Source organism: Pristiophorus japonicus, chromosome 22 (assembly GCF_044704955.1).
Source record: "Pristiophorus japonicus isolate sPriJap1 chromosome 22, sPriJap1.hap1, whole genome shotgun sequence".
Taxonomy (NCBI): Eukaryota; Metazoa; Chordata; class Chondrichthyes; family Pristiophoridae; genus Pristiophorus; species Pristiophorus japonicus.
The window spans coordinates 35905529-35921558 of NC_091998.1; the positions used below are offsets into that span (position 1 = coordinate 35905529).

The following is a 16030-nucleotide window of genomic DNA, read 5'->3' on the forward strand; positions in this document are numbered from 1 at the left end:
TGAAATAGAAATGACTAGCAAGGAACGCTTACCTCGCGATACAGAACTGCTTCCAGGCTAGATTTGGAGCTACAGAGAAGGAGAGCAAGACAATCAGTGAATAACACAAGGTAGTTTTACACTGGGATTGGTAGATTCTTTACATATTGGACCTCGGGACATCGCACAGCGCTTCACAGCCAATGAAGTATTTTAGAAGTGTATTTTCCGTTGTAATGTAGGAAACTCGGCAGCCAATTTGTGTACAGCAAGCTCCCACACACAGCAATAAAATAAATCAGATAATCAAGTTTCAGTAATGTTGCTTGATGGATTCATATTAGCCAAGATACCGGGGAGAACTCCCCTGCTCTTCTTTGAATAGTGCCACAGGATCTTCCATCTGAGAGAGCAGACAGGGCCTCGTTTTAACATCTTATCCGAAAGATGGCACCTCTGACAGTGCAGCGCTCAATCAGTATGGAGTGCTGCGCTGAAGTGCCAGCCTAGATTATGTGCTCATGTTTCTAGAGTGGGGCTTGAGCCCATGACCTCTGAGTCAGAGGCAGCAGTGCTCCCACTGAGCCAAGGGAGACACCTGGACATAGTATTTAAGGATAGGAGTGTTATTGGGTTGATGTATTTATTAAAAGGCAAGCACTGAGAATGGGATTTACATGTACCGTCCTCACTTACCCGGGGCCTTCCTGTATCGGACGAATGGCACTGACCATTTTCCAGTACCGCAGGCGCCAACCATAAAGGCATTGCTTAAACTGTATGAAGCGAGCTGACTATTTCGGGCAAATCAAGCAGCTGTTTGCTGAACGATTACCTGTCAGACGTTAATTGTATATTGAGAAGCAGTTTCCCTGTCCAATAAACTATCAGTAACCAACCTGAAGAGTTCTTATGAAATGGAAGGTTATTGGGAATATGACACCTTCTGTCCACCCCTATCACAGTCTATCGTCGCTTAAATGGTCCAGGGCTATAATCTCAGCAAAGATGCGTTGGTGTACTGACTGCCAGCACAAAGATTCCCTCATCATTGTTGCAATAAATTGTTTTGCAGAAGAGCCAGGGCCGGCAAATGCTCGTTGGTGAGATTTGCTCTTGTGCTATGGGGTTTCGAGGGAGTCCGATGGATTACACGTGCACCACGTATAGCGGGAAAATGTGTTCGTGCGAATGTGCCCGTTATATATCTATTACAAGCTGTGAACGAGTCACTTGTGATAAAGTAGTTCCGATCCTAATATCCCATTTCATATTCTAATAATCCTTTACATGAGAAAACGTATGTTTCCAGTGTTTTTCCCGAGATAACATTCCCTGTGCAAATAATCCTTCAAAATAAAAAAAATCCTATAAACTATATTCCTACTGCTGCCCTATTATTAATAAATTGCCCCAATCTTCAAATTCATAAAAGCAGGGTGCCAATTGTAAATAAATAAATGGCAGTACAGTGCATTCTACTGTTGTCCGTTGTTTAATAAAGCGCCCTAATTTCAGTACAATCCACACCGTGCATAGTGGGTCAGCAGTCAGTACATCAATCAATCTGTCAACTTTGCTGAGTAAGTAATGGAGAGGGTTAATGAGGGCTGTGCGGTTGATGCTGTATATCTGGACTTTCAAAAGGCATTTGATAAAGTACAATATAATAGACTTGTTAGCAAAATTGAAGCCCGTGGGATTAAAGGGACAGTGATTACGTGGGTACGAAATTGGCAAAGGGACAGAAAGCAGAGAGTAGTGGTGAACGGTTGCTTTCCAGACTGAGGGAAGTGTGCAGTGGTGTCACCCAGGGTATTCGGACCACTGCTCTCTCTGATATATATGAATGACCTGGACTTGGGTATATGGGGCATCTTTTCAAAGTTTGCAGATGATAGAAATGTAGTAAACAATGAGGAGGATTGTAACAGACTTCAGGAGGGCAGAGACAGATTGGTGAAATGGGCAGACACGTGGCAGATGAAATTTAACGCACAGAAATGTGAAGGAACTAATCATTGATTAGATGGGGGGGAATGTACACAAATCTTGGAAGGTAACAGGACAAGTTATGAAAGCTGTTAAACAGGCAGACGGGATCTTTGGTATTATAAATAGAGGAATAGAGTAAAAAAGCAAGGAAGATATATTAAACATTTATAAATCACTGGTTAGGCCCCGGCTGGAGTCATGTGTCCAATTCTGGGCACCGCACTTTAGGGAGGATGTCATGGTCATAGAACAGAGATGTCAGGGAGATTTGATAGTGTTCAAAATCATGAATGGTTTTGCTAGAGTAAATAAGAAGCCGTTTCAAGTGGCAGAGGGGTCAGTAACCAGAGGTCACAGATTTAAAGTAATTGGCAAAAGAACCAGAGGCAGCGTGGGAAAAAATATTTTACGCAGCGAGTTGTTGTGATCGGGAACGCGCTGCTTGAAAGGGCGATGGGAGCAGATTCAATAATAACTTTCAAAAGGGAACTGGATAAATACTTGAAGGGGAGACATTTTCAGGGCTGTGGGGAAAGAGCAGGGTAGTGGGACTGATTGGAGAGCTCTTTCCAAGAACTGGCACACGCACGATGGACTGAATGGCCTCCTTCTGCACTGTATCATTCTATGGTTCTTTGAAGAGAGAATTGGATAAATATGAAAAACATATTATTGGGTATGTAGATACAGCAGGAAAGGAGATTGAACGAGATTGCTGTAATGGAGGAGTGGGCACGACAGGGCTACATTGAACTGAATGGGCTGCTTTGGTAACTAAATTTCAGTGTCAGCCGTGGCTCTGAGTTAGAAGGTTGTGGGTTCAAGTCCCACTCCAGCGACTTGAGCACGAAAATCTAGGCTGACACTCCACTGCAGTGCTGAGGGAGTGCTGCACTGGCGGAGTGCTGTCTTTTGGATGAGACGTTAAATCGAGGCCCCATCTGCTCCCTCAAGTGGACGTAAAAGATCCCACGGCACTATTTCGAAGAAGAGCAGGGGAGATATATCCCCGGTGTCCTGGCCAATATTTATCCCTCAATCAGCATTAAATAAAACAGATTATTTGGTCATTACCACAATGTTGTTTGTGGGAGCTTGCTTGCACAGATTAGCTGCTGCGTTTCCTGCATTACAACAATGACTACACTCCAAAAATACATAATTGGCTGTAAAGCCCGAGAAGTCCGGTGGTCGTGAAAGGCGCTATATAAATGCAAGTCTTACTTTCTTTTATAATTTTCCACCAGAGAGCTCTGGCACTGCCTGACTTAGTGTATAACACAACATAGGACCACTGGCGATCTGAACAGCATCTTGCACTGCTATGCAGCACACGGTACTAACAAGTTAAAAGTTTCTCCAAAGGTTTCCAAGTTGTTTAAAAGTTTAAAAGTTTTTCCAAATTGTTTAAAAAGTTACGGAGGTTGATTAAAAGTTTAAAAAAATAGATTAAAAGTTGATTAAAAATGGATTAAAAGTTTAAAATGAAAGTCAGTCGTAGGTTACTCCCCTGGCACTGCTCCATTGGCGCCGCTTCACAATCAACAAGCTCCCCGCTGAAGTGGAACTAAACTACAGAACCAGTGGGAAGCTGGTTAACCTGCGCCACCTCCAGGCCAGGTCCAAGACCACTGCAACCTCTGTCATTGAGCTACAGTACTCGGGCGACGCCTGCGTCTGCGCACATTCTGAGGCTGAACTCCAGGATATAGTCGATGTAATCACTGAGGCATATGAAAGCATGGGCCTTACGCTTAACATCCGTAAGACAAAGGTCCTCCACCAGTCTGTCCTCGCTGCACAGCACTGCCCCCCAGTCATCAAAATCCACGGCGCGGCCCTCGACAACGTGGACCATTTCCCATACCTCGGGAGCCTCTTGTCAACAAAAGCAGACATTGATGAGGAGATTCAAAACCGCCTCCAGTGCGCCAGTGCAGCCTTCGGCCGCCTGAGGAAAAGAGTGCTCGAAGACCAGGCCCTCAAATCTGCCACCAAGCTCATGGTCTACAGGGCTGTAATAATACCCGCCTTCCTGTATGGATCAGAGGCATGGACAATGTACAGAAGACACCTCATGTTTCTGGAGATATATCACCAACGATGTCTCCGCAAGATCCTGCAAATCCCCTGTGAGGACAGGCGCACCAACATTAGTGTCCTCGTCCAGGCCAACAACCCCAGCATTGAAGCACTGATCACACTCGATCAGCTTCGCTGGGTAGGCCACATTGTTCGCATGCCAGACACGAGACTCCCAAAGCAAGTGCTCTATGTGGAGCTCCTTCACGGCAAACGAGCCGAAGGTGGGCAGCGGAAACGTTACAAGGACACCCTCAAAGCCTCCCTGATAAAGTGCGACATCACCACTGACACCTGGGAGACCCTGGCCGAAGACCACCCTAAGTGGAGAAAGTGCAGTCGGGAGGGCGCTGAGCACCTCGAGTTTCATCACCGAGAGCATGCAGAAATCAAGCGCAGGCAGCGGAAGGAGCGTGCGGGAAACCAGTCCACCCACCCCTTCCCTCGGCGAATGTCTGTCCCACCTGTGACAGGAACTGTGGTTCTCGTATTGGACTGTTCAGCCACCTAAGGACTTTGTTCAGGAGTGGAAGCAAGTCTTCCTTGATTCCGAGGGACTGCCTATGATGATGATGATGACTAACAAATGAATTTGTGGCCATTAATTGCACTGTCACAAGTCTTTGTTCTGCCAACCTTCATCCCTTCTCCCTGGAAGGAAATGGCCCTTGCTATACCAAGGTTGGAAGGAGATGGCCCTTGTTATACCGAGGTTGGAAGGAGATGGCCCTTGCTATACCAAGGTTGGAAGGAGATGGCCCTTGTTATACCGAGGTTGGAAGGAGATGGCCCTTGTTATACTGAGGTTGGAAGGAGATGGCCCTTGTTATACCGAGGTTGGAAGGAGATGGCCCTTGTTATACTGAGATTGGAAGGAGATGGCCCTTGTTATACTGAGGTTGGAAGGAAATGGCCCTTGTTATACTGAGGTTGGAAGGAGATGGCCCTTGTTATACTGAGGTTGGAAGGAAATGGCCCTTGTTATACTGAGGGTGGAAGGAGATGGCCCTTGTTATACTGGTTATACTGAGGGTGGAAGGAGATGGCCCTTGTTATACTGAGGTTGGAAGGAAATGGCCCTTGTTATACCGAGGTTGGAAGGAGATGGCCCTTGTTATACCGAGGTTGGAAGGAGATGGCCCTTCTTATACTGAGGTTGGAAGGAAATGGCCCTTGTTATACCGAGGTTGGAAGGAGATGGCCCTTGTTATACCGAGGTTGGAAGGAGATGGCCCTTGTTATACTGAGGTTGGAAGGAAATGGCCCTTGTTATACTGAGGTTGGAAGGAAATGGCCCTTGTTATACTGAGGGTGGAAGGAGATGGCCCTTGTTATACTGAGGTTGGAAGGAGATGGCCCTTGTTATACTGAGGTTGGAAGGAAATGGCCCTTGTTATACTGAGGTTGGAAGGAAATGGCTCTTGCTATACCAAGGTTGGAAGGAGATGGCCCTTGCTATACCGAGGTTGGAAGGAGATGGCCCTTGTTATACCGAGGTTGGAAGGAGATGGCCCTTGCTATACCGAGGTTGGAAGGAGATGGCCCTTGCTATACCGAGGTTGGAAGGAAATGGCCTTTGCTATACCGAGGTTGGAAGGAGATGGCCCTTGCTATACCAAGGTTGGAAGGAGATGGCCCTTACTATACCGAGGTTGGAAGGAAATGGCCCTTGCTATACCGAGGTTGGAAGGAGATGGCCCTTGTTATACCGAGGTTGGAAGGAGATGGCCCTTGCTATACCGAGGTTGGAAGGAGATGGCCCTTGCTGTACCGAGGTCGGAAGGAGATGGCCCTTGTTATACCGAGGTTGGAAGGAGATGGCCCTTGCTATACCGAGGTTGGAAGGAAATGGCCCTTGTTATACCGAGGTTGGAAGGAGATGGCCCTTGTTACACCAAGTTTGGAAGGAGATGGCCCTTGTTATACCGAGGTTGGAAGGAGATGGCCCTTGCTATACCGAGGTTGGAAGGAGATGGCCCTTGCTATACCGAGGTTGGAAAGAGATGGCCCTTGCTATACCGAGGTTGGAAGGAGATGGCTCTTGTTATACCAAGTTTGGAAGGAGATGGCCCTTGTTATACTGAGTTTGGAAGGACATGGCCCTTGTTATACCAAGTTTGGAAGGAGATGGCCCTTGTTATACCGAGTTTGGAAGGAGATGGCCCTTGTTATACCGAGTTTGGAAGGAGATGGCCCTTGCTATACTGAGCTTGGGACTGTGACGCACTGTACGGGCATCTCTATTCTGCAGCTGCCCGTGTCACACCTGAGGTGCGAATGCTTGATGGCCACATCACCTCGGGAGTAGCAGCCCTCTGGTACTTTGCCAACTGCCCGTGCTTCTTTTGTGACCCCTGGCTGAGTATAAGTAGGCTATTCAACTGTGGAGGTGGCCCAATCCTCATCCTCACCAACATCCAAACATATGCCTTTTACGACAGGGAGGAAGGCCGGAAATCCTGGCTGACTTTTCACCCCTTGCTCAGGATCAGCGAGGCCATTTGTATCACCCCAACTACCCCAAGGCAGGGCAGAGCCGAGCTACAGCACCGACCAGCGCCTGACCCTGCGACCCCCGCCCTTCTGTGGAGGTACTCTGCATCACACTGCACCCAGCTCAGGTCTGCCTGCTGTGTGAAGGCGCGATACTAAATGCCTCCTTACTTGGACTGCACCAGCCCTCGGTCCAGTATCCTCTGCTTGATTTCCTTGATGTGCAGCGGCCTCCCGGCCTCTTCCAGAACAATCTATAACAAAACATGTGAACACTTTTTCAGCAGCTGAGTCACAATATTCGTAACTCTGAAGACAGCACTGAAACTGACAAGTGAAGTTTGCAGCTAGGGTCAGAATCAAGACGGACTCGTGAAGGTTCTTTTGGGAATTTTGTGTTAAAAGGCGAGGGCTGTTAGTGCTGGGAATCAGGCGTTCCTGAGTGAGACACAGCATTGATATTTGTAGAACAAAGCTCCCTTTATTCTGTCCCAATCCCAACCTGAGAGCACCTCTCACTGTACAGCAGGATCTTTTTTTCATTCGCTACACCACCACCCTGACACCCGAGTGAGAGTGCCAGTTAGTGCCACATTAGAAGCAGTTTTGTGCTGCGGCACATTCCCACCAAGAACTGGATTGTTGGCCCAAGTCATTTCATGTAGCCAGATGAATGGTTGCGTATACATCATCCTCCTGACTCAAGCCTTGTAGATGGTGGAAATGTTGGCGGGGTCAGGAGGTGAGCCACTCGTTGCAGGATAGCCAGCCTTTGCCCTGTCCTAGGAGTCACTGTATTGATATGGCTGATTCAGTTCAGCTCCTGGTTAATGGTGACCCTCGGGATGTTGATCAGACAGGACTTGGTGACAGTGACACTGCTGATGATCATGGGGAGGTGGCTGGGCTTCCTCTTGTTCAGGATGGTCATTATCTGGCACTTATGTGGGACAAATGTTCGCTGCCACTTAGCCCAAGTCTGGATGTTATCCAGGTCTTGCTGTGGCCTGCTTAAATATCAGGAGTTGAATACTGTGGGATCGTCAGCGAACAGCAGTATTCCTGAACTTATGATGGATGGAAGGTCAGTGATGCAGCAGCTGAAAATGTTTGGACCAAGGATGTTTCCCTGAGGAATTCATGCAATGAAGTCCCGGAACTGTGAAGATTGGCCTCTGACAACCATGATCAACTTCCTTTGCAGCAAGTATGACTCCAGCCATTGGAGAGTTTTTCCCGACTCCCATTGACTGCAGTTTTGCTCGAGCTCCTTGGTGCCCTGTTTGATAGAACGCTGCCTTTATGTTGAGGGCAGTTACTCTCACCTCCTCTGACACAAGGCTGTGACGAGGTCAGGAGCCAAGTAGTTCGGTGGAACCCGAATTGAGCATCAGCTAACAGGTTATTGGTGAGTAGGAGTTGCTTGATGGTACTATTGCTGACTATGGAACATGTGCAAGTCAGAATAAAAGTGGAGGGCTGGGAAGGAGTGGGGAAGGAAACTGGTGCTTGAAAGAAGTGGAGTGTGGGGCTTGAGAGCACATGGTGGACCAAGTCAATAGTTGGGCTTCAGAATGAGGGTTATGATCATCTGGTGGGAATAGAAGGCTGGGGTGTGGGTACTCAGCTGAGCAGAGGAAAGAGTCTGGCAGTACACAAGGGGCTGGATCTGGGAGTATTCAGGAGGGCACTGAGTGAAATTAGGATGTCTGGGAGAATTCCATGACTGAGGTCCATAACCGTTCAACAGGAGGGAGGAGACTGGAGGGTGGGATTTCAATAATAAGGGAGTTAGGGGGCACTCGGAAAAGACTAGGGTCTGGGATGATTAGGGATGTGTGGTCGATGAGGGTCTGTTCTGGTGCTGTGAACCTTTAAGGGAGCAGCAACCATTGTGGGCCGTGCTGGTCACCACTGACAAGGACATGGAGACATAGGTTTCCAACAACTGATGACTGTGAGGACTCAGCCCTGCAGAGACCACAATGGAGCATCACCCTGCCTGCGGCTAGTTCTCACTTTCAGCTGAGCCAGTTGAGCAGAAAGCAGGAAAACTCTAACATCCCACTGTGGCCGCAGTGATGGAGCCTCTAGCAAGCTCGAGCGTCATTGTAACCAGCGATGGTTCCCGCAATGGTCTCAGTGATGATTGATGGCGCCACTGATGACTCCCTCCATTAGTTCATTGAGGATTGGGAGGCTGGTGGGGACGTAATTGACCACTTGGATCTATCCTGCAACATAAGAACATAAGAAATAGGAGCAGGAGCAGGCCATACAGCCCCTCGAGCCTGCTCTGCCATTCAATACAATCATGGCTGATCCGATCATGGATTCAGGTCCACTTCCCTGCCCGCTCCCCATAACCCCTTATTCCCCTATCGGTTAAGAAACTGTCTATCTCTGTCTTAAATTTATTCAATGACCCAACTTCCACAGCTCTCTGAGGCAGCGAGTTCCACAGATTTACAACCTTCTGAGAGAAGAAATTCCTCCTCATCTCAGTTTTAAATGGGCAGCCCCTTAGTCTGAGATTACGCCCTCTAGTTCTAGTCTCCCCCATCAGTGAAACCATCCTCTCTGCATCCACCTTGTCAAGCCCCCTCATAATCTTACACATTTCGATAGGACAACGCTGGACAATCTTCCACATTGTGGGATCGATGCTAGAGGCATAGCTACATTAGACCAGCTTAGCTCAGGGAGTAGCTAGTTCTGGTGCAATGCAAGATCTGGTGATCCAATCATTCTCGACATGAGGAACAATGTACAACACGGACTTATGCGTTGAGTAAGAGTGCGTACCTGCGCAGCATCCAACCACGTCATGTTTGGCTTATCACTCACGTCAGCTGTTGGCTCACTAGTAGGGAGAAATAAAAATTTTAAAAACGGTTTTCATTATATTGTCTATGATAATACATGGCAGATGATCTGTATGCTGAACACGACAACCCATCAATCAGCCCATCAAGGTTAAAACAGAATGGAGAGGCAGTGAGCCAGGAGACAGCAATTAGAGCTTCTGGCTCGGTTTCCTTCCCTCGTCCAAGGTCACGGCGACCAACAGTAGCAGCCCGCCTGCTCCCCTCGCTGGGATCAGCTGACTCAGCACCAATCGGGGATCGAGCTTGGGACCTTCCTTGTCTGTATGACTCAGTGTCCATAAAGCACGAGACAGGCTTACAGACAACCCCAAGAAAACATTCATAAACCACTTGAGATTTGCGACCTTGATTTGGAACCACATCTGAAACACTCTTATAGCCCTTGCAAGAGCCCAACCCAAGATGTATTATTCAATAAAGAATGCATACACGTTCGCTTTGATTGCATTTTCAGTGTCACCGGCCCTTCCTATTAACTATAACATCTCCCTTCTCTTCCTGTACTGCTAACTTCAAAACACCACCAATTCTCAGAATTCCAATCACATTGGAGTCATAGAATTTACAGCACAGGAGATAATTACCTGCCCCATCATGCCGGTGCTATCTCTTCAGCTAGAGCTGTCTACTCTCATGCTATTTCCCTGTTCTTACCCCATGTCCTTTTGTATTCTTCAAATACCTATGACAGGGAGGTAGAGGACATTTAGAGGGAGCGCTGCACTCAGAAATGCCACCTTTTAGATGAGACGTTAAACCAAAGCTCCGTCTCCCCTCTCAGGTGGGCATACAAGATCCGAAGTTCTATTTCGAAGAAGAGCAGGGGAGTTATCCCCGGTGTCCTGGCCAATATTTATCCTTCAACCAACATCACTAAAACAGATTAACTGGTCATTATCACATTGCTGTTTGTGGGAGCTTGCTGTACGCATATCGTCTGCTGCGTTTCCTACATTGCAACGGCGATTACACTGCAAAAGTACTTCATTGGCTGTAAAGCACTTTAAGATGTCCTGAGGTTGTGAAAGGCGCTATAGAAATGCAAATTATTTCCTTTTTATTTTATAAAAACGAAGAACGTGTTTCGCCAACATACAGTTTTGGATGGCATGTGTAGCGACAATAGGGAAGAGAGGGATGCACAATAAGCAGTGACTAGGCAATGGTGACAGTGAGTGTTGGAGAAACGGAGAGGGGAAGTGCCAAAGTGCAGACTGGGAGGAGGAATGGGGAGAGGGGAAGCAGCACCAGACACAGGGAGCAGACTGAGACATGGCAGCAATGCAGAAAAAGGACACAAAGGGGATGTATCGACCAGCCCCACAGGTGGGAAAACACAAGCGCAGGAAAGGGAAGGAGACAGGCGGTTCGAGAAGACACAGTTATCTATCCACCTCAGTCTTGAATGTTTCAATAGACCCAGCATCACTTCGGAACAAGTATGAGGTGGCCACTGATACATTCCTTATTATAACATAATTAGAAGAGACAGAGACAGAAAAAAGGAGTTGGGGTGGAAAGGTTAGTCCAGGATTCTATCCCTGTGCTCAGGGATATTCCAGAGGTTGCATCAAGCCAGAATCCGTGTGGATAGTGTAAAGATGGGAATTGGTACAATTTATAGTGCGTACAGTGAAGAGTGGAGATGGAGATTTCCCCCAAGGTAGACTGGAATAAAGGTAACATGTGGAACTCCTTCACGGCAAACGAGCCAAAGATGGACAGAGGAAACATTACAAGGGCACCCTCAAAGCCTCCCTGATAAAGTGCAACATCCCCACTGACACCTGGGAGTCCCTGGCCAAAGACCACCCTAAGTGGAGGAAGAGCCTCCGGGAGGGCACTGAGCACCTCGAGTCTCGTTGCTGAGAGCATGCAGAAACTAAGCGCAGGCAGTGGAAGGAGCGTGCGGCAAACCAGACTCCCCACCCACCCTTTCCCACAATGACTGTCTGTCCCACCTGTGACAGAGACTGTAATTCACGTATTGGACTGTACAGTCACCTAAGGACTCATTTTAAGAGTGGAAGCAAGCATTCCTCTATTCCGAGGGACTGCCTATGATGATGAACATGTGGTTGGAATATAGGTACGCTGGAGGAGGATATAGAACAATTGTAAGAGGTAACTGCAGAAGAACTGGTTCAGAAAAAATGAGCAGAACTCAAGGTGGGCCAGTCACCAGGCTCCGATGCCTGTACTCCGCGCTGGTGAAAGTAGTCAGAGGAGAGAGTTGATGCCCTGGGCACAATTTTTCTATCTTCTTTAAATATACAAATTGCACTGTGGGACTGCAGAGTGGCTGATGTAAAACCTTGTGTTCAAAGAGTTAATCAAGGGCAACGAGCAACGATGTGTTAAAGACAAGTTATGTTTGTTCAAGTGTTTTATTTGAAGAAGTGATTGACTGTACAGATAAAGGTAATGCGGTGGATGTCGTGTATATGGATTTTCCTTTTCCATAAGGTGTCTTTCAAGAGGTTGGCTTGTAAAACTTAGGTATGTGGTACAAGAGGGAATGTAGCAGCATGGATAGAGAGACAGAAAACAGAGTTAGAATAAATGTCTGTTGTTGGATTGGAGGTGGGTTGGAAGGGTTGTATACCCCAGGGATCAGTGCTGGGTCCACTTTTGTTCTCAATATAATCTCGAAATTTGCTGTTGACACAAAGTAGGAGCTTTACCAAATGACAGGGGGATTGTAGTCTCCAGCAAGTCACAGGCAGCTTAGCAGGATGGGCAGACTCAATGTAATGTTGGTTAATGTGAGGGAATACATTTAGAAGGTAGACGAGGACTGAGAGTACACACTCAATGGAAGATTACTGAAGGATGTGGATGAACAGAGGGATCCAGAATTCTTTGAAAGTGCGAGTCCGGGTGAATAAAGACATAAAGATGGCCAGGTGCAATTTGAGTTTTACAAACAAGGGCACAGAGTATAGTTAGGCTACTGGTGGAGGCTGTGTACAGTTTTTTCTGCCCTATTATTGAAAGGACATTAAAGCCATGGGGAACATAGTATAGATACATCAGGGATGGGAAACTAGTTATGAGGGGAGACTCGAGATACTGGGACTGTTTCCACCGGGGCCGAGAAAGCTAAGAGAAAATGTAATGGAGATTTTTTTTACACTTATGAAGAGTTGTGATAGTGAATAGGGAAATACGATTTCCTCTGATTGTGGAGTGAGAGATAAAGAGCTGGATTTTGGGCTTTGCTGATTTTGGGGTGGTAATGGCGGTGGGGCGGTAATAGCGAGTTTACGCCCGGGAACAGTTTGCGCCTCAGTCAGCAAAATTGGGCAGCAGGGCCGAGTGTAGGGCGGAGCGCTAAGGGAGGCATTGTACACCTCTCTCAGGGCGCTAGGCCGGCTGAGCAAGCGAAAATCCCGAGCTAAATAGCCGGCCTGGGAGCGCTCTGACAGAGGCCTGGGGAGAAAAACAACCTGGAAAATAAACCTCAAAACCATTCCCAATCCATAGCCCACACCACCACAACATAAATCACAAAAAAAAATAAAAGAAGAAACAACCACACTTGCCGGAGATGGCCATTACTTACCTCACTGTGGCCGATATAGGTCGAACCGCCCGCTTTCCCAGGCGGTCCCAGCAGGGGGCGCTATGGGTCGAGCGGGACTCAAAAATCGAGCCAGTGTCGCAACCAGCGGCATTGCACACCGGCTCGCTCCTTCCGGGCGGTAATGCTCCGTGCCCCTGCCGAGACCAGCCCCGAAAACCCCAGCAGAGCGCTGGAACCTTGCCGTCCACCCGGAGGAGCTCACTGCCACCACTGCCATCCCTCCGGGGGGAAAACAGAAGTGGCCGGGACCGGAAAATCTAGCCCAAAGGTTCATCAATTTAAGGTTGTCTCTGAGAGTGAGGGGAGAGGTTGGGAGACAATTCTTTACACAGAGGGGTATGGGAGCATGGGACTGCTTTGCTGCAGGGAACAGTTGAGAGAGAGACCATTGCATCTTGTAAGAGAAAATGGAATCAATATTCGAAGCAGAGGAAGAGATAGGGCTTTGGGGAGCAGGGTTCATTTGGGATTTCTCGAACCGAACAGACACGATGGGCTGAATGGCCCTCTGTTCTGTAGCCCTCTCCTTTGTATGAACTGTCATTATAGCAGGAGTTCTTTCTTTCTTGGCACTAAACAAACCAAGATATTGTTTATCGAGAATGTGTTTCTTCTTTAGCCACCCCCCTCTTTATTTTGATTGAAAATTCATTAAAAAAAAATCTCTCTCTTCTGAACCATTTTTGAGACACAAGGACTTAACCGAGAAAATTATGAAATTTTGCGTGTCTAAAGCAATCATTGTTTTGTGGATGGAAGTTTATGTTCATCAAAAAATGTATAATTCAACAAATGTCACTAATAGGGTAAATATTCCCCTTCTGACACACGCTGGGATCGCACATCCAGAAAACGCACCCCTTTACTGTCCATTTCTATCAATTACCATTCACATTTACCCATCACCGGGAGACCATCAGCGGCAGGTCGGGGCCATAACAGGAGCGGCATACGGCGGCCCCGGGAGCAGCGTGGAGGCGTACCACGGCAAGGTACAGCACGAGCAGGAGGGCAACAGCAGCGAAGAGTGACATCATCAAGGTCCAGGTCGGTGATTGGAGCATGGGCAGGTACAGCAGGAGCGGTGAGAGACTGTGGAGGGATGTGATCGGGGCCCAGGCGAGGCGTGAGTTCGGGACCAGGAGCCCAGGGGCAGCACGGGCCAGCCCACACTGCGATGTGTGTGTGCACTAGGTCCGTGCAGCACAGCAGGTCTCCAGTTGTCTTGGGTAATCCTTGCCACTGGACCAAGACCTAGCTCTGTCAAGCCCGTGTGGTGGCTGGCATGCAACGGCCACCACATGTTAAAAACATCTATGCACAGGCATCTTCCACCCTTCAGGATTAGTTCGGGTTCTTCATTCGAAACACCTATGAACTCATCCTTTTTTTGGTGTGGAAGCAAGTCATCCTCGAGGGACTGCCTATAATGATTACCCATAGCCGCTTTAAGGCAGGAACATAACATAGACCCTAACCACTGCCTGTTGACATTCAACGGCATCACCATCGCCAAATACCCCACATCAACATTGACCAGAAACTTGACTGGACCAGCCACATAAATACTGTGGCTACAAGAGCAGGTCAGAGGCTGGGTATTCTGCGGCGAGTGTCTCACCTCCTGATCCCCCAAAGCCTTTCCACCATTTACAAGCCACAAGGCAGGAATGTGATGGAATACTCTCCACTTGCCTGGATGAGGGCAGCTCCAACAACACTTGAGAAGCTCGACACCATCCAGGGCAAAGCAGCCTGCTTGATCGGCACCCCATCCACCATCTTAAACATTCACTCCCTCCACCACCGGCGCACCGTGGCTGCAGTGTGTACCATCTACAAGATGCACTGCAGCAACTCGCCAAGGCTTCTTCGGCAGCACCTCCCAAACCCGCGACCTCTACCGCCTAGAAGGACAAGGGCAGCAGGCGCATGGGAACACCACCACCTCCACGTTCCCCTCAAAGTCACACACCGTCCTGACTTGGAAATATATCAGCTGTTCCTTCATCGTCGCTGGATCACAATCCAGGAACTCCCTCCCTAACAGCACTGTGGGAGCACCTTCACCACACGGACTGCAGCGGTTCAAGAAGGTGGCTCACCACCACCTTCTCAAGGGGCAATTAGGGACGGGCAACAAATGCTGGTGAAGCCCACATCCTAGAAATGATTTTTAAAAAGACTGGACCAGATGATAACAGGCAAAGCAGTGTGAGGGACCTGAGAGCAGTGAGGGCTGCAGACAGGTCACAGGCTGACTAGCAGAGCCTACTGGTCCTAGAGGGACTCAGGGCACTTGGAGTCAATCGCCCCGAGCACCACTTCTCCAAAAGGCTACTTGATCCTGCTCCCCCAATACTGCCAGATACCAGCAACACCCCCATGCTCAAAATCACCTGCTGGATCTCAGAACCTCTCCCCAATTGAAACTGTAGCCCCACCCAAAATCCCAGGACACCCCCCCCCCCCCCCCCGGCTTAAAATCCCCCGAGTCTGAAACCCCAGTGTTCTCCGATCCAAAGAACTTCATCCTCATTTTAGCTGGGTCCCAGGACCCCTCTCCCAGATAATCTGGTTTAGTGGTGCTGATTGAACAGTAAATATTGACCAGGACACCAAAATAAAAGGAGAAGAGAATGAGTGACGGAGAAGCATGAGTTATTGCACCGAGATCTCCCATTAAAACACTTAGCGTTTTATAACCAGAGAATAGCGAGACACTCTCCCCCCGTTAATGAAACATGAAAGTACTGACTCACGTTTCCAGCGCTTCACTGGTTCCGGACAAGATCGTCACGTTATCAAGGGCCGGGAAAAGCGAGTAATTCCCCTGTCCATCGTGGTCCATTTCAGATTCAAAATTGGAGAGAGGAGATAGAGAGGTCTCCGGAGAATGACTGCTTGTGGACTATTCAGGGCAAAAACACACACAGCTCCAATTAGTTTAAAAATGACATTGCTTCATATCCAAGCACTCACTCAAATACTGAATATTGCGATCAGT

At 48.2% G+C, this 16030-nt stretch overlaps 1 protein-coding gene across 2 annotated transcripts in view; it reads right to left on the bottom strand.

The window, feature by feature from the left end:
* The window catches only part of tbrg1 (transforming growth factor beta regulator 1), a 120472-nt gene that overhangs the window by 100553 nt on the left and 3889 nt on the right, over positions 1-16030 (bottom strand). For both annotated transcript variants that reach the window (XM_070865925.1, XM_070865924.1), the window contains exons 2-5: positions 15786-15934; positions 9355-9412; positions 6721-6803; positions 33-69 (exon numbers count right to left, since the gene is read on the bottom strand). In XM_070865925.1, coding sequence (XP_070722026.1) covers positions 33-69; positions 6721-6803; positions 9355-9412; positions 15786-15934 — 327 coding nt within the window. The remainder of the gene's footprint in view (positions 1-32; positions 70-6720; positions 6804-9354; positions 9413-15785; positions 15935-16030) is intronic.